This window comes from Cyprinodon tularosa, unplaced genomic scaffold, assembly GCF_016077235.1.
Source record: "Cyprinodon tularosa strain WSP-4 unplaced genomic scaffold, ASM1607723v1 ctg34, whole genome shotgun sequence".
In the NCBI taxonomy this organism is placed as follows: Eukaryota; Metazoa; Chordata; class Actinopteri; order Cyprinodontiformes; family Cyprinodontidae; genus Cyprinodon; species Cyprinodon tularosa.
In genome coordinates, this window is record NW_024039052.1 from 1,558,602 (window position 1) to 1,582,717 (window position 24,116).

Below are 24,116 nucleotides of genomic sequence, written 5' to 3' on the forward strand. Positions count from 1 at the left end.
CTGGGATGTAAAATTCTAGTTCATAAGACTTTTTCTTTGGCTTCAGTTTTTATTCCTTTCAACTAAAGCCAGGTGTGGTACATATAGAAAAAATATAGCTTGTCGTTTTTTTCTTAACGCCTTTTCTTCACAATACTTGGGTCTTCCCAATTTGAGCAATGTAATCAACCTGGTCAGAAATAATTCATATTTACTGTTTTTTTTCTTGAAGTTCTATTCAGCTTTTCTTTTCTCTCAGAAGAAAAAAACAGAAATGTTTTATATGCCTTTGAAGTTTGTGACCTTAAGAAGTCAGAACACTTTTAAATTTTCCAGTCTATAAGCAGTGGGATCCTATGATAATTGCTTTAGCTATGGGAGGACAGAGTCTGCTTGAGGCATAAAGAAATAAACAAATTGGGTTTTTTTTGTGTGTAAGAAAGGTAGATGACACTTTCTCTTTTTTTACTGGCCTTCAGGCACATTTATTTTATTTTTTTGCCTGAAGACAAGCTTTTAGCTAAACGTGGTTATTACTATACAATGTTTACAGCATATTCTTATTTCCAGTCAGTAAAGCCCTGTGGGATCAATAATTGCTTCTCTCTATTCCATTTTTACTGGAGTAAAAACCTTTTTTTCTTAGCAGCAACCTTGTTATCTCTTGTGGTGCAGCTCTTTCCATAATATCATAATGAGAATTTCCCATGGAGCTAATCCCATATCAACCAGATATAGTTCTATTACATTTGAGATAATACAATACTATCAAGGCATAGGCTTTTTTTTTTATTAGAACCTATACAAACTTCATAATAAGGTGATTCTCACAGTACTTTTACTTTGTTAGCCCTCTTTTATCTTCTGGATTTCCACTGTATTTATAGAGCTTTGATACCCTCAGCCAGAAGAAAGATAAATGTCCATGATCAAATCTGAGCATGAAAAAAGCTTTGATAAGGGTTAAAGGATTGTTACTGAGCTGTCTGCTGCTTAAGAATAAAAACAAACTTTGGTTATTGCTGGTTTTATTATTGTTTTATGGTACCCTAAAATGATTGTTTTTGTCAGCTTTTCGTGCTCTATTTAATAGAAAGCAGTGCATAGTAATCCTGTTGTTTGATGCAAGCTCAAATAGTATTATGGGTGTTTAAAGTTAGGATTGTGTCACCTCTTCAAAACTGTAATGTACATAGTCTTTTAGCATTAGCTAAGATTTTTTTTCCCAGTTTTTAATGAAAAATACTTTAAACCACACAGTTACAACCAGATTTTTTAAATAAAATAGTAACTTACCATCGTCTGGGTCCAGGATTTCCACTGTTGCAACCTCTGGGAATTCGAGAGCAGCCATCACTGGCTCAGAGAGGACAATTTGAAAAGACTCGGACACCTCATACTCGCTATCTGACAGGATTCTGACTTTCCAAGTGGCTGAGGTTTGGCCCGGGTTGAACTGCACCTGTTTCTGAGCCTTTCCACGGAAGTCCTTGTCCTTTACTGCTGTACCGTCCTTTGTGCGAATACCTCAAAGAAGGATAAAAAAAAAATTGTGTTATAGTTATGTGGTAAAATCCATGCAGTGCGAATACATTTTTAAATTTTATATTTGTCCTCCAGAGGATCTGATCTTCCCTGTCTGCTACATTTTTACCAGCTGGATTTTAGGATTTAAATAAAATTCACTTCTATTCACGAAGTAACAGCATTTTCTCTAATAACAAATTCCTCTCTCAAAACAGAATGTGCTTGAGAGTGCTAATTTGTTCTTTTCTTTTGAAAAGCATACAGCTACACTAAGTTCTCCTACAAAAAGAAAAAAAAAAACATCACCAAGGTTTACTTTTTTTAATATTTTATTTAAGTAGTTGTAAAGTTGGTGTACTGTAAGGTTTAATCTTGATTGCTTTTTTGTGTCTGAATCCTACATGCAATTCTTATTTTATTAATTGAAATGTTTATATATTTTCAATTCATAAATTGTTCAAAATGATGCTTAGCAGATTTGGGCGTATACATAAAGTATTCATAACGAGTCCAGTACTTATGTTCAACAACAGCCTAACGTATGCATAACGCAAGGCAGCGTAATGCTCAGAAATAATGCACAAGTATAATTTTAACGGGCAATACGAAGCATCAGTTAAAACCTCTCCCCCCAAAAAAAGATTACATAAAAAGAAAAAGAAAGCAAGAAAGAAGAAGGTTTGCAGTCGCAGCAGATACAGCGTAATGTCTGCTAGGAAGCTTGCTGGTTGTGGCCGTGGCTCTGAATGCAGGGAGGATCATCACACTCACCGTCTCGCTCACCCTATGATGTAGATGAAGTCTGGAGGAGAACTGACAGTTTCCTAATGGGAACCCCCTTTTATACCAAAATGCTATGCGCCAATATACCATTATACAGTGGCTGTAAGTTAGAAACACGTTCAGTGTACGTCTGGAACACGTCAAATACGTTGATATGCTTTGGAGGTAAGTTCTTGATAAGTCACGCATAAGTTATGCACAAGTTACTCATAGGTTTTGGATTATGAATTATAATATGTAACTTTTTATTTAACATATGTCAACAATCAGATAACTTAACTGTAACTTATGACCTACGTATGGCATACACTGGCATATGCCAAATTTTAAGCACGCTAAAAATTCCTTGACGTACTTGCCGTATGTCGATGTGTACCAGCGTGCTTCAGCATACTTCAGAGTGCTCATAATTTATACGAAACATACCCATAACTTCTAACATATGCCAGCGTTTTTGGCAGATTTTTCTTACATCAGGCATACGCTGGTCTAAATCTTTAAGGTGTGACAGGGGCTTTAGCCTCCTTTTTTTATACATTATGGCAAAGCTTTTAGACTAGCCGTTTAATGTCTGCTTAATGTCACTGTCCTGCATTAAACCGACTAATGTGGCAAGACAGAATGGTACATGGCGTCCTAATACATGTCTATAACCCGGAGAGGCAGTAGTTGGGCTGCAATCCTTTGGGAATACAGTCAATCCCGTAGTGGAACAGAACAGCAGAATGTGTCTGGAACCAAAAGGCAGAATGTTTTTGCCCTAAGCATTTTAATTTTTAAAGTTTTTTCCCGTTCTTATGTTAAATAATTTTAGTTTTGATTAAAGAAGGTCATGAATGTCTAATGAAGTCCATCAAAGAAGTCTTATTTTGACCAAAGAGAATGACTTGAATTACGATCAGTAAAATATGTAATTTGTAGAATACAGCAAAGTGACATGAATCTACACTTTCAATTTACACAGTTTTACCAAATGCAGGTTTGAACAAAATAAAGGAAAGTCAGCCTGATCTTGCCAGAAATGGTCTAAGTCTGCCCTTTTGCATCCTCACTGTTTGGCGGGCACTCATGCTCACCATGGTAACGACTTTGGCATGGTTCCTGTAGGGCAGGAGCACTCAAGCAAGTAAAATGTCATAGAGCTTCTCCATTGTCTTAGCTAGCTACACAAGAGCACTCAAAGTAAGGGCAATAAATGTGACGGCACACAACAAAAAAACAACAAAAAAAGCACTTAGGGAGCCGTGCATAAAAACTTTGAAGTGATTTGAACTAAGAAATCTTTCTGTGAACATGAACAGTAATACTCAACAGTTTTTAGATTTAGGGTTGCAAAGTTAGCAATTTCCTAAACTGTTCTTTCAGATTTTAACGAATGAAACTGGACTTTGATATGCAAGTGAAGATGGTGAGAAAACGCCTTTGCACATCTATGCTTTGATAAAACAGTGGTGCTCAATGAGGCTTGAAAGATTAGAAGTCTTCAAAGAGCCATGAAAGGAGAAATATAATTTGCCTCAATTCTATGCCCCACACAAGGCATGCGATGAATGGCCCTGATCACAGCAGTCATTCTAAGGATTCATGGCAGGTGGGCTTACTGCGGCCTCAAAACTGGTGCAACCCTCACTGTGTACAATGAGCAGTGAGGCAATAGCCCTCTACTGGGGGCTTTCTTTGATCAGAGTGTGATCTGGCATGGTTGGTCAAATTAAACTATCCCCACTCTTTCTTTTAAAGTTGATTATTTATTATTTATGTCTATGACTTTCTTTTCTAGTAATGGTAAAGTCAATGCAACATAGTTTTCTCCCCATCCATCACAGATATATTGTTGTTGGATGTTAAAGTGTGAAATACACTGTTCTTATGACTTTTTTTTTAAACTGAACAATTAAAAATTCAAAATCAAATGGTGCACCCTCTCTTGGGTCGCCAAGTAACAACAAGGAACAAGCACTGAAAAACTGCACAGGGAGAGTATATATGGGAGACAGAACAAAGACTGGGGTAATGAGCTGATGGAGTATGTGTGGATGGAAGTAACTAGAAGGGAGATAGGGGAAATGAGACATTCACAAGGCAGCAACAGAGAGTAACTTAAGACTGCTTAAATATAACACAAAATTGAAAATAAAACAAAGATCAACAAAACAGAATTACAGAGAACTAAAAACTCAAAATCCAAAAAGGGGAGAACCATTACAGGGAGGTTCTGCAGAGACTGCTGCCCCCGCAACCCGTTCTCGGATTAGGTGGAAGAAGACGAATAAGAGTACAGGAAGATTCTCTAAACTACAAAGGAATTCAGGCGAGACCATATTTGCAAAGAAGGTGTTTCCTCTTAAATGAAAATGCTTATATTTTTATTCCGCTCTACTCTGAGTTGGTTGTTCTTTATAGTTTGTAAAATTAGTTGAAAATTATTTCAATAACTGATTCTGTATGAATAATTAGATTAGTTTATTTATCCCTAAAATATCTTCATGGAAGAAAAGGATTTTCAGAGACTGCCTTTTCTCAGCAGCAGACCTTTATCACCTCTATATTCTTTAGGAAAAAGCTCCAGGGAAAATGTTGACACCTTTAAAAGTAGAGCCAGGAGATCAAGGAAAATATAAAGTCAAAAACAACTTAAAAAAATAAGAAGAAGAACAAACTAAGCCAAAGTCTAAACATTTGCAGAATTTCCTCTGAACTCTTTACGTATTAAAACAAATTCAGACACAATAAGAGAAGCTTTTTTCTTTTCAGATCTCAAGGAATAGGGCTGAAACAATTAATTGGATTAATAGATTAATAGATTATTGAAAAAATCATCAACTAATTTAGTAATCGATTAATCGTTAACCGGAGTATAGAGACTCTAAATCATGCCTTTAACCGACAGAGCAACCCACTTATGGCAGTAATTATCCCCAAAACTGTAAAAAACAATAAAAACAAAACAAAAAATACATAAAAATTTGGCATTTAAGAAAAAGCAACTTTTTCATCTGTCAATGTGCTCTATCCAGAAATCCGTAAGAGGAAATCTTGTAGCTTCACGTGGTTCAATTCTGCAAAATATCTTCTTTGGGGATCCTTTTGCCATCCGGTTACTAATCCATTAATCAAGAAAATAATCAACAGATTAATTGATTAGCAAAACAATCGTTAGTTGCAGCCCCACAAAGAATTGATTTAAAAGCATCCGCAGTTCCATGCAGTACTGAAAATGTTAATGTGGTAGAAAATAACAAAGCTGGTGGTGTTTAATTTTAATTTGCAGAGGGATCATTGGGAAAATAGGCTGTTTGGGTTGAGATTTCAGCTTATTTTTTCCTTAACACAAATAACTGACTGTATGTTGCAACAGCATTTCTACTGTTTTTGGTTTACTCAATACTTTCTCAAGGGCTTACAGGGTTAGAAACCATAAGCCCCAAAATACACTATATTGCCAAAAGTATTTGCTCACCCATCCAAATTATTGGAATCAGGTGTTCCAATCACTTCCATGGCCACAGGTGTATAAATTCAAGCACCTAGGCATGCAGACTGTTTTTACAAACATTTGTGAAAGAATGGGTCGCTCTCAGGAGCTCAGTGAATTCCAGCGTGGAACTGTGATAGGATGCCACCTGTGCAACAAATCCAGTCGTGAAATTTCCTCGCTCCTAAATATTCCACAGTCAACTGTCAGCTGTATTATAAGAAAATGGAAGTGTTTGGGAACGACAGCAACTCAGCCACGAAGTGGTAGGCCACGTAAACTGACGGAGCGGGGTCAGCGGATGCTGACGCGCATAGTGCGAAGAGGTCGCCAACTTTCTGCAGAGTCAATCACTACAGACCTCCAAACTTCATGTGGCCTTCAGATTAGCTCAAGAACAGTGCGCAGAGAGCTTCATGGAATGGGTTTCCATGGTCGAGCAGCTGCATCCAAGCCATACATCACCAAGTGCAATGCAAAGCGTCGGATGCGGTGGTGTAAAGCACGCCGCCACTGGACTCTAGAGCAGTGGAGACGCGTTCTCTGGAGTGACGAATCGCGCTTCTCCATCTGGCAATCTGATGGACGGGTCTGGGTTTGGCGGTTGCCAGGAGAACGGTACTTGTCTGACTGCATTGTGCCAAGTGTAAAGTTTGGTGGAGGGGGGATTATGGTGTGGGGTTGTTTTTCAGGAGCTGGGCTTGGCCCCTTAGTTCCAGTGAAAGGAACTCTGAATGCTTCAGCATACCAAGACATTTTGGACAATTCCATGCTCCCAACTTTGTGGGAACAGTTTGGAGCTGGCCCCTTCCTCTTCCAACATGACTGTGCACCAGTGCACAAAGCAAGGTCCATAAAGACATGGATGACAGAGTCTGGTGTGGATGAACTTGACTGGCCTGCACAGAGTCCTGACCTCAACCCGATAGAACACCTTTGGGATGAATTAGAGCGGAGACTGAGAGCCAGGCCTTCTCGTCCAACATCAGTGTGCGACCTCACAAATGCGCTTCTGGAAGAATGGTCAAAAATTCCCATAAACACACTCCTAAACCTTGTGGACAGCCTTCCCAGAAGAGTTGAAGCTGTTCTAGCTGCAAAGGGTGGACCGACGTCATATTGAACCCTATGGATTAGGAACGGGATGTCACTTAAGCTCATATGTGAGTCAAGGCAGGTGAGCAAATACTTTTGGCAATATAGTGTATTTAGCATATTATTTTTAATAAATGGATGTTTTGAAAACATTGTATCATAAAATGACTCTAAATGAAAATCCTAAGCAAATATCACCTAGAATCCATAATTGTTGGATTCTAGTGTGGAATAACCAGCACCCAATTATCAGAAAATGATAATGCCACAAACCTGTCTTCATGAGGTGAAGGAATATCAGCTTCTATATCATCAGGGTTCTTACCAGGATTTTTTATGAACGTATGGTGGATTATTTTTTTTAAAGCTTGCTCTGCTGTCAGGGCTGCAGAGTGTTTACCTGCCTGGGTAGCCGAGCTGATGACAGTCTTAGGGGAACGGGGTTCAGGTTTCACAGAGCTTCCCTCATGAGTGCAAGAAGGACAGGTAAATGTGTTTAAAAACAGAATTTTCGCGAACGTTATACTCATTAAAAGCCAAGTTTGTGGATAACCCGCGTCTATGCTGAAATGCGCTGGAGAGGAAGGCCAGATTTCAGCCAAAGGGCCGCTACACTCATAAAAAATTAGTATATTGACCAGATTTTCAGAGTAAATGTGACTTTTTTTTTGCATAACTGCCCACTCTGCTGAAACACGCTGATTTTGAACGCTGATTATTGGTGTATCAAAGTTAGTACATCACATCTCTATATAGGTCAAGCTTCAATCATTTTTCATATATAAAATAATATAAAATATATGAAAACTTCTCTAAAAAATATGTCTATAAATTACATTTATAATGTTTCATTTAACTCCACAAAATGAACATGTTGTTAAGACACCAACAGTGTTGGGCAAGCTACTTGTCTAGTGTAGTGAGCTAAGCTATCAGCTACTCAACAATAAATTAAGCTTCACTACACAAAAGCTACCACCTAAAGAATTATAGCAAGCTAAGTTACACTAATGTGTTAAAAGTAGCTTAACTACATCAGAAGCTACTTAACGTTGTACCAACCTAATGTCAATTCAAAATGAGTCTGACACACTAGTTAAAATATTTTTTAAAGATCAGCCAATGACATATCACAGTGTAAACATGGCTTTATGATCAGCATATTAAAATAAAAACTAAAGTAATTACTAGTAGACAAACTAGTAAACAATCTGCTGTTATTAGAACCAAATTAAAGGTACTGTGTAGTGTTCTACACACCGAGACATGGCTATGAGTTTGCATTCAATGGACATCTCTAGGGAAAACAAAACCCTACAAAAGACCTCAATTAAACAGTTGATTCAAGTAACAAACAAAACTGTTTACAAAAGAAGGTGAAAAAATAAAGAAGCTAATTAAGAGATACATATATATATGTCTCACCATTTAATTTAATTTCTACCTACATATTTATTCATTGTATTTTTGGAGGCAATTAATTGAATGCTTATTTATTTATTTATTGAGCATTTATTTATTTATGTATTTATTTTATATACGGTAGAGCTGTTCCTCCATAAAAAATCTTATCTGTGCACAGCCTAAAAACAGATTTATGTAAACATCCTGTCAGGTAAACTAGGCCATGAAAACACAATATCGAAGTTTCACTACTGCTCTCTAATTAGAGTATCTTAGTGGCACATAGATATGGGAGAATTATCCTGCCATAATGCAAGAGCACATCATTTCAATTTGAGAAAAGAATTTCATCTTCTTGCTCTCAAAACTTATAATGCTCACACTTAAAACATGCGCTCTCTCTCAAATATTTTCTCTTCTCTCTTTGTTTCTTCTCTCAGATTTAATCCTTCTTGCACAGATATTTTCTCCTCTCGCTTGCCTCCTTCTCTTCGCGCACAAACCGCGCTCTGTTACGCTCGCAAATCCGTAGGCTCTGCTTGCGGATTTGTTTTGCTCTCTCAGACTGCAGTTGGATCGTTGCCTAGCAACCTTTCCAGCCAATAGAACGACAGCCTCGGAAAGGGTGCGCTTGTTTAACCCTACAGAGTGTGCCTGTGCTACTACGCCACTTATAAGAGCATCAGCTGAAACTGCTATTTACAGTAGCTTGTGGCTGATTGTTGTTTCAAAATAGAAAACTTGGTTTCATTTCTTAGTTTTGCCCTGGATTTTGTAGCGTTTGTGGACGCTACGTCGCTACTTGATCAAAACAATAACGTCGCTACAGGAAAGTTACTTGATAAATAAAGCAGCGACGCTACGGTCAAGCTACTGGAAAATGTAGTTAAACTAATAGCTTCGCTACATGTAGCGGCACTACTGCCCATCACTGGACACCAATAATGCCTCTAGTTGCATACTTCCTCTGAGATTTCTCCCTGAGGACCTTTATTGAAGTCCATGATGGGACCTAGATTTTATTCTTAAATAATTCTAAAAACATGAGAGAATAAAATGTATTTGATACTGAGAGAAATTGATTGTAACACCTTTAACATAAAGCCATTTTCATTATAAAAAGAAATGAGAATGATAACAGTTGTATTTCAGACCAATTTTCCAATTTAAGTGCACTATTTTATCTTTACTAAACTAGACCGTATGCATGTGCTTGCATGCCATTATGGCATAGTCCTTTGCTTTTGTCTGATTGAGCACAAACACTGGCCGGAGGAAAGAGGTTATAGGTCATAACCTGAGAGACCCACTGAATATCTGAGCAAGTCTTACTTTTGTGTTGAAAAATATCAAAGGGTCTGCCTGTCTGTCAATATAATAGCTTGCCAAACAATATCGTCTTTGAGTCATTCTTGGTTAGGATCTTGGGGTATGTTGGTAAAAAAAACAAAGAAAACTGAAAACCACAATTTTCATTGCATTAACACCATATTCTATTACCATAAGAGACAGGTTAGGGAAGAGTCTACTTACTAACAAACGAAGTCTCTCCCAGGTAGCCTCGACGTTTCAACACCACCTCCAGGAACTTCCCCTCCTCCTCCACCACATAGTGTTCCTTCTCCAAAGAAATCCAAGCCCAATTAAGTCTGAACTGCTGGTTTCTCAGTTTGTTGCCTCCTGGAAAGATAAATTAAGTTTATAAAATTTATGGGGCTGCAAAAAAAAAAAAAAGCACAAATCACAAAACAAATAACTAAATCACTATCTAGTATTCAGAGTATGTAACTCTTAAATAAATGTTAAAATATTTTTTTGTCAGATCCAGTAAAGTAATATCCCTTATTAGAGTGATTTCTTTGATATCTTAGGAATTTGATTTTGAGTCTTAGCCAGGACTCAGTGGGAGGTATAAGGGTGCAAAACCCCTATGCCAAAGAAACAAGGTTTGTGCAATCTAATTGCTTCGTTTCTAATTAAGATAAAGGGTGTCTGCTTCCTGACTGAACTAGAATGTTTTATCCTTTCCTTTTGAAGTTCTTCTCAAAGACTACAAGCTCAAAACACTGAAGGGCACGGCTGGTACCATTTGACCAGAAGGAGTCAAAGCACAGGCACAAAAACAGGCATCAAACGTGCAGGGATATGAAAACTCCACCACAAAGCATTGGACAAAGCAGATACAGTGACTCATAAAGAAACTGCATCAAGCTTTGATATTATAATTGCCATGTGAGTAGCTAGCAGCCAAGATAATGGCAAAGGTTAAAAAAGTTAAGGCCAGCAAAGAAAGACCTTCTGGCCTCTCTTGTTAGGAAGGAGCTGAGGAAGATTCAGGTGAGTGATCCACTAAATAGCTTACAGTACAAAAAGAGGTGAAATACAAGTAAAACTGCCAAGAGGCTTCAGATGCGATGCAGGAGGAATTCACAGTGTTTCTGTTGTTTACGTTGGGCACAACTGGAAGTCTCTGCACAGCATCCCCCTTATTGTTACGGTCCGTAAATCTGTCACCTCAAGCCGACCACTTCACTGCGTTCATTTCCTCTTCTCTTTAAGCCCCGTAAAACCATTACGCTTTCACCATGGGTGTTGTATTATTTGTTAGAGGGAATGTATGTGGGAGTTTGAGTGTGAGCATGTGTGTGATCAGATAATAAAACCCCCCCAGCACACGTGTGACTGTGCATGATTAGGGAAAAGCTTTAACTGTCTTAATATCTATGTATCTTTGGCATCATATGCACATCAAGGTACTTTAGCATCAACTACAAAACTGTTTAAATTGAGAAACATACAAAAACAAGAGAACAAGAGCGATTTTTTTTACCTTTAATGTTTTGGTTATAAATGCAGAATGAGAAGAATTATATTATGTCACATTAGCCGGTAAACAGACGCCAGGAACACTGCATGAGTCATGCCTTCGTAAGGTCTACCACAGAGCAGGATTTTTCCTTCTTGTGTGTTCCACATCATTCTTCTGAAGACAGGTGACCTTTGTGTGGCAGGACCTAACTGCACCACTTGGATTAAGGCCAACAGTGTGGCACTCCTGCCAGCGGTAAACACTGCATGTGTGATCCCTGAGCTGTGGAGCATGTCTTTCACAACGGCAGGAGGAAAAAAGAAAGTTTAGCCATCTGTCTAACATAATTTGCTGGCCTCAATTTTGCAAGAAGAGCTAAACACTTAAGCTATAGTTTTATGAAAACAACAAAACAATCCAGATTTGCTGTGAACCAAACCGGTAATGATCCAAAACATTGAGAAATCATCTTATATTGTTGAATTATATCCTAGAAAATAACAATATAGAAAAGACAAATTGAATAGCATTTTTCTTTTAAATAAAAATACAATTGAGCACCTGTTAAAAAATTACAGATCATTATATCTCACAACATATTTTTGAGATTGGCCTGATCCTAAGTGCACAGGCTGTTTGCCACTCAAACTGGTAAGTCAGCTTGGTAAGCCTGGCCTTTTATGGAGAAATTTTAGTGTTTAGGAGAGAAAATGCCACAGATCTATCTACTGTGGGTTTAGTGCAAACATTTAGAATAGGGAAAGCTGTGTCAGATTGTTGTAGTAATAACTCAGAAAAAGAACCTTGGTCCTTAACCTCAGTAAGTGCTGTACTGTGTGGGATTTAGAAATGTTAGCAGCATATTGGAAGGCTTTAAAAGAAAGTAGGGAACATTCACCATTAGGTTAATACACAGAAAATGACTGTTCTTCCATTACAGACGGTAACTGTGCTCAAAATGATATTAAATGTACTAAAATGTTAAATTTTATTGAAAGTTTTATTTTATCTTTTTTATTTTAAGTTAATTTTCAAAATATCTCACATAAATGATGTAACCATTGTATCCTTGTAGATATAAGCACAAATGAAAATATGGGTTTTTATAAAATAAAGCCTCATACAGGTTTTATTTCATAAATCCTAGCTTATTAGCACAATTTTTTTGCTCGTCCATGGGTGGCATTAACTTTTTTGTATCCTTTTGAGCTTGTTTAGCTTCTGACAATTAGGAGATGACATTACATGGATGTCGGCAGCTATTTTGAGACAAAGACTGTGCCAGTTAAGCTTGCCAATAATATGTATGGTCCGTTTAAAAGTCTCTGACTGTCCCTGATGCAGACCATATGTGTATTTTTAGTGGCTGAAACATTAAAGCTCATAGATATGTTGAAAATTGTAATGGTGAATATAGGAAAGCAAACACAATAATGTGGAATAGAATATGATATATTTTGCATAAAGGTAAATGGATGTATAAAATATGATAACGAAGGACAAATATAAAATTTTACACAAACCTAAGCATTGTGTAGTAATTAATGTATTATAAAGGACTTGAACTGAACTCAGAGCTGTTTTTAAATAAGGTTAAACAAGTACAACACCATAACGCAACATAACCTTGTTTAGTAAATGAGTTCTGGACCAGATAATCTAGGTAACAATATTTAAATTCTACTTTAAAGAACAGTTGGAAACCCAAAAACTGTTATAGTAGAATGTCTACTTAAAACTGTTTAATGAACAAGTTCAAAATACCGTGAGCAAACACTTCAGACTGATAAAGCTGCAGTAACACGGTCTTCAAGAAACTATCGAGAGGAGGTGCTGGTTTCCAAAGGAGCGCTTCAGTCCTCCAAATTTCTTTCTAATTAAGATAAGAAGGAGTTGGTATAAGTCCACTTCAAAGAGGCCCAAAGGAAAACACCAGAGTTAATCTTTAACTGGGCCTTAAAGCGTTGAGACAGAATTTAGTGAACTACATAAAAAAAAAACTCCTCTGTCCATTCCTTTGCACTGCTATGCACTTTAGTGAACATTGCTTGACAGCTGTTTAAATACATGATACAAAATATCAATTTCTACAGAAGAAAGCTTTACTATTAGTTCAATCAATCTATTTTCCAAGCTGGTTTATACAAAGCATTTCAACATTTGTAGAACAAATGCTAAAATTGAGGCGACTACCTTTTATTTAACCATTTCAACATTGACAAATTCAGAATCTGTAGAGTTCAAAAAGCTGCCTATGTTCTCTATGCTCACATGGTGGTTGTTGTGTGATGAGAGACAGAAGGCTTTTCACAGAGGCTAAAGAATGTGAGAGGCCTGACTTTGCCAACATGGAGCCTCTGTCTCCTCCCCGCATGCATCTTACAGTCAGGCCTTATTTGGGTACCGTCAACCATCGTATAGCTGCAATTCCCCATGGACCCCCATCTGTTAATTCAGCAGGGCAGACAGACAGGCGGCCCTTGGCCCACAGAGATAGTATCACAATGCTCACACAGGATAAATGGGTACCAACCTGTAAATACTGACAGATGACAGCCTACCTAAAAATATGGATGTATTATCCACTCCATAAACCTGCCTGTTCTCTTTGAAATATAAAGAAACAGAGACAATAGCTGCTTATACGTATAAGCCGATATGCTACAACAATTTTATTTACTAAGCAATAAAAAAACACCAAAGTGGCAGTAAAAGCCGAAAGATGATTTTAATTGCACCTTTTTTAAACAAAGAATAGAAAGATTTCATTATGATGATCATTTTTTAACATTTCTATACTGTTCTTACATTTAAATAGATTTGAGGACAAGAATAAATCCAAACAAACACTTGTCTCCTGTAAATGAGGGAAGGTGCAGCATGTTCACTTAGGACATAACAAGCAGCCTTTTTTTAGGCTTCGACAAGCGATGCATGACAATAGCTGAGAGTGGGGTGGTGCTGGGTAACTATCTTTTATATAGCTGGAAAAAACGAATGTTATCTGTTACTCTACCGTTTTATTAAAGGATGTTAAATTGTAAAACAGTATGAAGATAGAAATTATGAAACCCTATGTTTTTGAAAGCTTGCTTTATTTAACCAACGGTGTGCCACAGCAGATAAAATATTTTGTTTCAGTAACAATGCTGCCTTGGAGATATATAGATTATGGACCATCAACTAAATGGCTTGTCCTTTCAGTGTAACAGACCATCCAAGCATACTCTATGACTCTCCAATTAAAGCAAAGTGGATAAAGTAATCCTGTTGAAGGAGAAAAAAAAAAAGAAAAAACATGGCAAAGCAGAGAGAGAAAGCATGATATGGTCTAATCACCCTAAGCCTTTTCTCTGCACTAACAAGTGGGAGTTGGCAATGCCTTGAAGGATTTAGAAGTATTTTTTCACATAATAAACCCTTTTTTACCCTCTAAGGGAATGTTTCTGCAGTACTGACCTCTCCTTTGGATTAATTTTGCTGGTGTAGTCACTCCATCATTGTGGTCACTTTAAGGCAACATTTGTGGAGGTCGCCAGAAAGGGCAGAGGTGCTTTTGAACAAAAGTGCTAGGTCAGAAAACCCTCGAAAGCTTAGAGCAAGAAGAGCTTTTCTCTCAGCAGGATAGTCTTCTTAAAAATAATCTTCTCAACCAAATGCAAAAGTGATTAAACTCTCGGGGTCAATCTAAATATGGACGATCACACAATACTTTAGACTTTATACATTGTATACGTGTTGAAATTAATTGAATGGATTAAATAATCTGCCCAAACTCTGGTGCAAATACAGTGGAAGTGGACTATGAATAATTATGACTAATCAGAACAATGCAGGTTGGAAAACAGCAGAAAAATAAAACCAAATATTTTATTTCAATACCTTATCAGTATGCAAGGCATTGTATCTTACACTGTTTGATCACCAACTAAAGCAGACTGACGTGGTTTGGACACGACACGTAGAGCTACCGCACATATCCACTTCTCTGATAGAATCAATGGAAATTGCATTCAAATGTTGTGAAAGGGACTGCAATACCACAGGACAATCTAAAAGTACACTATGTCGTCTATGGAGATTCACCCAGCTCAGCATTCTGAATGCTTAAAACTTTGACAGATTTTTTTATTTTTTATTAATATTTAAAAAAAAACTTTGACTGGATTTCTGTACTTTATGATTAATAATTTGCTTAATGATAATCTGACTACTTGGGAGTACTCAGCTAATACTCACAAACTTATAAGGAATGCAAATTTAAGCCTTGGGTGGACAGTATATTGTTTAACAGTAAAAAAAAACAAACATTTAAATAAAGTAAGATCATACAGTTAAGCCAATAGCTTTATTTTCATCCTGATGTATTTCGAGTAGAACCATTCTTGTCGTCCCATTCAGACTATTAAGCCACATTATCTTTTTGTATATGCCATGATAAAAAGAGAAGGATAGGAAATGGCCAGAACTCCAATAAATCTAACAAAAAATTAAATAATGTTCTTTGCTGTATGATTGACGTAAAAGGCAAATTTAAGCAAAAAAAAAAAAAAACATCACTGCCATTCCCACATTCTGTTTTTGATTCCTTACCGCAACTCAGGGTTGCTGTGGAAACACACTGTGACTGTCCTCTTTGGTCACAAAGTAGGAGCCTCTCACACCTCTACTAAGCCAGAAAGGAAGCCACCAAGCTCTTACTTCACATGAAACCCCTTTACATTTGTGATCCTAGAGAAACACACAACAGAGGAAGTACTATTCATGTAAGCTAAAAATCACTCCAGTCCTGGGAGTCGACTTAATGGTTCATCGTCCTCAACAATTATTAAGGATAACACTGACTGTGTTTAGCAAACAAAACTTCTCCAACTGTCTGCAAAACATGGATATTTGTTTGGACTGATGCAAAGGAATATTTGTTTTTTTAATATATATAATGTATACTTCAGGAACAAACAAACTTAATAGAATAATATAAGTCCATATACAGACTTTTAATACATTTGCACTAAAAAAATTATATTTTTGGTACAAATGTATTAGGAATGTTCTAGAATGGACATATGTCTAACTAGGCTATCTCAGAGGATTTACAAGCTTTAGCAAAAAAAAAAAAAAAACACCTCTGACAATTCAGATAATGTGCTTGGTGTTCAGCTTGGTTTGCTGTTTTCTGGTCAGGCACAGAGGATGTCCTGCCAAGCACTAACAATTAGGACTTCTCCCTGATCAGGCCTCTACTTGCAGGAAAATACAATCATATGACAAAGGCACAATGAATGCAAACCTAATTTGGAAGATCAGGAAATAATTTTAATAGTATTCTTAAAGTCACATGCTGTGTGACATTGGGACTGAGGCTCTCAAAAAAATAAAAAGTTAAAAATCAGTTTCTCCACTGTCTGTTAAAGTACAATCAAAATACTGTAAAACTAGAAGATAATTGGCCTGCTGGTTTTAAATTAGTATAAAAAAGATGTAAAAAAGGTATTCCTTGATTGCCCTTGAAAACCCTTCTGTCAGTCAAGGAGGACACAGCCTTGAGTGTTTTAATTAACAGTGAGCTGCTGGGTTTAAAAAGCAAAACCCTCCAGTCTCAGTAGAAAAGAAGGTACTAACAAATGGCTGAATTAGCAGCTACAGGGGTTTTTCAGTGCTCACATAAAGGTCATTGTGGATTTCGTTTCTCATTCTTTACCAGTCAATTATTTATTGGATTGACACACAGGTTGCTCAAGCAGCTGCAGTAAGCCAAATGCACACCGCTAAACACAAGAGGAAGGAATGCTAATCTAAACAAGCCTTTCAAACATTTAAAGTACATTTCTATTTACATCTCAAAATATTAGACATAACCAGAGAAACCTCATCAGTGGGACTTTATTTTTTCTTTTTAACAGCACTCTTAACTGTAGATAAAAAGTTAGTGAAAGCTTTTGCAGTTTTAAAACCATAACCTATTAAATGTTTGGTATGTATCTTAAAACTATCAACAGTGTTGAAGATACCACACTATAAACAGGAGGTCGGCACAAATGACTTAAAATGATTGTGTTAGTGGGCGACTTTAACTTTTTGGAGGGGTTTCTACTTTAACAGTTTTTTTTACATGAAAGAGTTTTACAGTGGGGACTGGTTGGAAATGGACGGTTTCCTGCGTGATTCCTGTGTGATTCCCACGTGAATCACGTTGTATTTCCTGAGGCCAGTTTTTTTATTTCAAAAAGAACTGCAATGTACCCGGACAACCACCAGGTGGCGCTTGGGACCTCTGCCGTGCTGAGGGTGACGTTTGTGGGCCTGCAGTCAACTGAAAAGCAGGTTTATTGGGGATCTTGGTGTGATACTGTGCTATTTTATTTTGTTTTTGATTAAAATAAAGTTAATGAATTAATTTAACATAAGATTATGCAGTCAAGTGACTGCATAATCTTATTTTATGAAAATGGTTGCGTAGTTATAGATACACCTCCGATCTTATCTGAGAACTGTTATTTCTATTTATCTGCATCGCTATTATTTAATGAAAAATAAAATTATTTAAGTTGGAGCCGGGGATACGCACTGAGGCGCAACCAGAGAAAGGCGACAGAGACAGTGCTGCGGCTGGTGATGTTGAAATTAAAATCATATCCAAAGTTGATTCCTCATTAAGATAAGCCAAAGTTATTCAAAAGGGTATGTAAGAAAATATATTTTCTTTAGTTTTGTAAAATATAAGTGCCGTTGAAAGCTTTGTGTTTGTGTGTTACTTTCTTGCCGTGCAATACGTGACACCCCTCCCAGTCTGGTCAAGTAGCAGACTGGGAGGGCTGTCAAGTGTTGCGAACTTATAGCACAGTGGTTAAGCTCAGTGGTCTCCAGATCAACAGCTCGTGGGTACAATCCCAACTGTGGCCGAGTTGCCTTAAATTTTTTTTTTTTTTTTATAAAGCATCTTAATGCACCTTTTTCCTCCCTGTTTGCACCTCCAGTAACTTCTATGCCAATATGTGACGAGTGAATTTCTCCGCTGTGAGATCAATAAAGCTCATCTAATCACATCTACTCCAATCTAAATAAATAAATAAATATACACATGTTCAATAAATAAATAAGCATTCAATTAATTACCCCCAATAAATGGTGAAATGATATGTTCTCATAATAAATCATTTATTTAAAAAATGCTGTTATGTTCCTTTTTTTTAAAATGCTTAACTATTTTTATTCTTTTGTTTTCTTTCAAAAAATCACTAGATTTTAAAAACACTCATAGGTTTTGAAAGGTATTATATATATATAGAAACTAAAACGCTCGGATCTTTCTGTCATTTTGTGTGCGTGTGAAGCATCTGCAATGTTTTCGTTAAATATTCAAATAAATAAGATGGACTTTAAACTAGCAGACACGTTTGGATTTTTGCCATTTAATTTTTTTATTTAATTTTAAAAACGAAAGAAATGGAAATGGGGTTTTTATGTCATGATCTTGGCGCTGATGGTTTGGTTTTTTCCTCTGCTTCTTGCTCCCTGTCTCCCTGGTTCAGCGGGATTTTTCTGATTGTTTGCCTCCCATCAGCGCCAGGTTATTTGTGTGTTTTGGTGAGACGTTTCCTAGCTTTCTTTAGTCTGTCTGCTTCCCTGATTATGACCAGTTTTTTGTCCTGTGGATCAGCAGTCAACTGAAAAGCAGGTTTATTGGGGATCTTGGTATGATATTGTTCAATTTTATTTTGTTTTTTATTAAAATAAAGTTAATGAATTAATTTAACATACTGTAGGGACTGCATAATCTTATTTTATGAAAATATTTATAGATAGATTGATAGTAGTTATAGATACACCTCCGACCTTATCTGAGAACTGTCTATTTCTATGTATTTGCATCTCTATTATTTAATGAAAAATAAAATTAATTAAGTTGGAGCCGGGGATACGGACTGTAGCGCAACCAGAGAAAGGCGACAGAGACAGTGCCGCGGCTGGTGATGTTGAAATTAAAATCATATCCAAAGTTGATTCCTCATTAAGATAAGCCAAAGTTATTCAAAAGGGTATGTAAGAAAATATATTTTCTTTACTTTTGTAAAATATAAGTGCCGTTGAAAGCTTTGTTTTTGTGTGTTACTGTCTTGCCGTGCAATACGTGACACCCCTCCCAGTCTGGTCAAGTAGCAGACTGGGAGGGCTGTCACGTGTTGCGAACTTATAGCGCAGTGGTTAAGCTCAGTGGTCTCCAGATCAACAGCTCATGGGTTCAATCCCAACTGTGGCCGAGTTACCTTAAATGTTTTTTTTTTTTTTTTATAAAGCATCTTAATGCACCTTTTTCCTCCCTGTTTGCACCTCCAGTAACTTCTATGCCAATATGTGACGAGTGAATTTCTCCGCTGTGAGATCAATAAAGCTCATCTAATCACATCTACTCCAATCTAGATAAATAAATAAATATACACATGTTCAATAAATAAATAAGCATTCAATTAATTACCCCCAATAAATGGTGAAATGATATGTTCTCATAATAAATCATTTATTTAAAAAATGCTGTTATGTTCCTTTTTTTTGTCTGTAAGAAGACATCCATCCAGCAGTTTTCATTTTCCTTAAAATCATATGTCATCAGAGCGATTTGTCTGTCTTGCTCGCAGCTCCCAGATCAGCTTCTCTGATTGATGCGGCGCTTCAAGCAGCTAAACTTCAATTTTTCCATCTCGAGCACCTTTTTTGTAAAGATCACTATTTTTTGAAAAAACACAGTTTTTGAAAGGTATTATATATATATAAACTAAAATGCTCTATTTTCAATTTCTTTATTAAATTGAAAAACGAAAGAAATGGAAATGGGGTTTTTACAGGTTTGCTTTGAAAAACATATTTATATAGTAGCCCATAATATAATAGTGAAACATAAAGTCAGGAAAATGTGTCATAGAGAATGTTTTTTATTTGCATTTACACTCAAATCAATGTATCACTGATAGCAAATGACATGTACAGTATCTCTTGGCCCTGGGAATATTACATGCCAGTCGATGCTCCATTCAAGGCTATGACCTCATCGATTACGTTGTCCAGGTGATCGATGTATTTATTACAGTCCTCTCTGGTGAGTTTGTCCCTCTAAAATGACTCTATAGCAGAGATCAGTTCGTCCCTGCTCTTGGGTTTGGCCTCGCAGCGAATGTATCGTTTCATCGCAGCCCAGACTAACTCGATGGGGTTGAGATCCGGCGACTCAGCTGGTGTTGGCACCCAGTTAATCCCCTCACTTTGGATGCAGGCTCTTGCAATGGTAGCCGTGTGTTTGGGATCGTTGTCTTGGAAAAAACGATGTGTAGACATGTAGAAACGCTTTCTCAAGTACGGACCCGCAACTAAGCACTAAGCACCACACTGCCATTCTTTAATGGTACTTTTTTCTGAAGTGATCAATTTACAACACCTGTAATACTTTAATTAACAGTCAATAGCTTACCATAAGACAAGCTGTAACTAATTTTTGCAAAACATTTTTTTGCTTTGCTTCATCTTCAAACGAAGAGCTAACAACTGTCAATATACAGTATCTGCAATCATGTGCTCTTCAAACCTTTATGCAAATTTCTTATGCAGTCATGGGAAATAATACTACCATATAAAACAAAAACATATAATAATAAACAATGGTTTTTCAATTAAATGCTAACCCCTGTGTGTATCATGTGATGAAAACAGACAAAAAAAACACTTAATGCCTAAAATAAAAAATTGTAGCTATTGATGTACAGTATGGACTTCAGGTTTAATTGTTATGGAATTTAAAAACAAAACCATATGTCCAGACAGGTTTTGAAAGATGCCACCTTAGGGTTCAGTGCCAAGAGAATAGGAAGGCAGGGCTAAGTGAGGGGATGAGTGCTGGAGGTTCAAGACAACCTCACCAAAATCTCCCGATCGGGTACTGTATGGCCAGATGATAATCAAACATGTTTGAATTCAGTCAGGTGATCATGAGCATATCCTGTTGTGAAGTGGGGTCACAAGTAGTACAATGATTGAAAATATCATAAGGTGTATGGTCGCCTTATACAAAGTTCATCCAAATTGTAAAATAAATAAATAAAAAACACAGTAGCATCAAACAAGCACCCTTAGGCACTGTTGATAGATATTTGATTTTAATCTGAATTACAATTGTAGGGATTTGGGTAATTATCAAGAAAACTGTAGAAAAAGGCTGGATGTCAACTCTTAAACTACTATGAGCTATTTTTTTTTTTTTTTATCATTGTAATTGTTCATACAAATGTATCTTAAAGACAGTTAATCATGAATACAAAAAACAAATTGAAGAAAACAGTGGTTGAGGGGTTCTCGCCCTTGGACGTTACGCAATGCCTAAAAGGCTAGTGTCAGTTGTCAAATTACCCTGTAATTAGGCTGTTTCACTGTTGGCTGAGGAAATTGGGTTTTTGAAAGCATTTCCCAGTTTATTTGTACATATATGTGAGAAACAAATTGGCTAAAGGACCTTGGCGTTTTGGAATCTGTTATTTTCATTTAATGCCTAGTCTGATTACTTATTTCACTCACCTGCTTAGCTCCGCCTAGTTCTCATTACTGTTCATCTGTTCCACCTGCTTTAGTCTCTATTTCTCTCTATTTATCCAACCAGTTATTAGTGGCAGATTATTTTTGAGCCTTTGGTGAGAATTATTCTACCGTACCTGTATGCCGACTGCCTGATCTTGACCTGTTCTGCCTTTCGACCTCTGAACTCACATGTTCCCGTCTGATCTGTTTGCCTGACCTGTCTTCTGACACCTGCCAGATCTCTGTCTTCCTTGTACCGAACCTGGAACTGTTACCCAATTACGTTCTGGATTCTTCCTTGGCACCTCTTTGAATCTCTGACCTCCTGGCTCTGACTGCCGAGCATGTCACCGACATCGGATTTGGCTTCGCCCTCTGGATTATCCTGCCTTCCTTCGTCTGCTCGGCTCTGATCCCCTGCCTGTCCTCCTACCACCGATACAAGCAATCTCAACCTCTGGGCTAGGAGTGAACTATAAGACCAGGTTAATGACTCACACGTTCGTTATCACCCACTTCCAAAAAACATGGTCACTAACCGGCTGTCTCCTCCTGTAGAGGTTCCTGCCTTAGATGCAGACACTGTTCACTTTGGTTCATTTTCCAATAAACATATTGAGAAATCTAACTGCTTGCCCGCCTCGAATACTGGATCCTATTTTTCTGACCATGACAGTCACTGACTTACACTGAGTCACATGTGCTGGCCTGCAGGGCATAACATATGTTCCAGCCACAAGAACAAATACAACATTTGAAGGCAGGGTTGGAGTGGCTATAAAGAGGAGGGATTCCCAAAGGGCTGCTTTATCAAGCCTGAAGCAGCCAATGGTAAGGATTTCTATCTATACTTCAATATAAAAATACTTGAAAAACTCCCATTGCTCTAAAGGTATCATCACCTAGTAATCTGATTTTTTCAAGTTAAAATGTGTGTTCTTGAGCCTCAGTTAAAGCTGAAGTCTGTAAGTTTTTAAAAATCACTTTTTTGTCATATTGGCTAAAACTGACCCTATGCCCAGACAGCAGTACATGTGATATGTAACCTGTGAAAAAAACTGCTTCAATTGGTCCCGCATACTGCCTGTATTTCAATCTGGAAAGAATAATTCGGGACGAGTCAAAACAACCAATCACAGCCAGAGGAGCGTCTGATGGAGTGTCAATCACAGCTCCCCCCCCCTCACCGCTTAACCTGCCGCAGCGCCCGGCTGCCGCAGTCAGGAGGACGCGCGTGGAAGTCATGGCGGAGCGACAGCCACCAGTGAAAGAGAAACTGCCCTTACTGCCCCTGCCGACAACTGCTTACACGGCAAACTTCGGTATAAACAGCATCTTATATCTACCTGCTTGGAGGTGAGTGTTATCGCTCTTTCCGGTTCACACTCCATGCCGCGTACGCTGCTTGGACGCTTCTAGTCGCATGCGGTAGCCGCGCAGATGCTGTGAGAGGGGTGGGGCTTGGAGGTGGGGCATGAGTGAAGCAGAGAGGGTGGGGGAGTGGCGTGAAACCTGTTTTTCTTCAAATTTTCAGTCGAAGTCTGGTCACCCTTCTTGATTTAGGTCATTGGAAGGGTGTAACATTTTCTAGCCTCTATCGCTATCACCACCCCGACTCTGTTCAACTAGTCAGAAAGTCACTTGCTGACAGTCAGCAAATGTTGCTGTGTATTAAATTTGTTTGTATTGTTAAGCAGACAAGGAACCGATTGTAAGTGAACCATGGCAAACTGCTAATGTTGCTAATGCTACCGCCACATGAATGCAAATACACACTAGTCGATGCTCATTTGTAATGTCAAAGAAAAAGGGGTCCTTAAAATACTAAAACATGCATTTAAAAAGAATTTCAGAAGGATTGTCTATGTATTGTAAAATGCCAGCTTATTCCTCTTGAAAATCTCCCAAAAGAAAATAATGGTTCTTATCTTAACATCAAAACTTGTGTTTGTTTGTGTGCAGGCAAAGTTTGAGTCAAGATTACATGCATGACAGCAATAGGTAGATTAATGGGCAACTTAATTGTGTTACTTCTAGTTCAAACTTCTTCTGTTCATATCATAATTTAGCTTCACTGAGGAATGTATTATGAAGGGAAACTATGTGAATCAACACTCCTATGTCACATACTTCTGCAAGAACTTTAACCGTGACTGCTTTCTTAACATAATAATAGATAAAATAATAACAAAACAAAAAAATAAAAATAAAAAAAATAAGAAATATATATATATATATATATATATATATATATATATATATATATATATATACTTTTTTGTTTGTGTATGTGTGAGAACATCTTAGCATGTGTGTATATTTAGCCTCAGCTGTTTTGCGTGCAATAATGTAATGCAGTATAAAAATGTTTGTGCAAATAAGCTCATCTATTCAAATGTAATGTCTTCATTGTATAATGGTGCACCAATAAATGAAAATCACAATAACCAAACAACAAAGACAGGTAGGTAGGTGGGTAGGTGT

The 24,116-nt window shown here is 37.3% G+C and overlaps 1 protein-coding gene across 2 annotated transcripts in view; it reads right to left on the reverse strand.

Moving 5' to 3' along the window:
* Window positions 1-24,116, reverse strand: part of frem2b (FRAS1 related extracellular matrix 2b) — an 81,042-nt gene that overhangs the window by 33,989 nt on the left and 22,937 nt on the right. For both annotated transcript variants that reach the window (XM_038294352.1, XM_038294351.1), the window contains exons 3-4: window positions 9,797-9,943; window positions 1,276-1,506 (exon numbers count right to left, since the gene is read on the reverse strand). In XM_038294352.1, coding sequence (XP_038150280.1) covers window positions 1,276-1,506; window positions 9,797-9,943 — 378 coding nt within the window. The remainder of the gene's footprint in view (window positions 1-1,275; window positions 1,507-9,796; window positions 9,944-24,116) is intronic.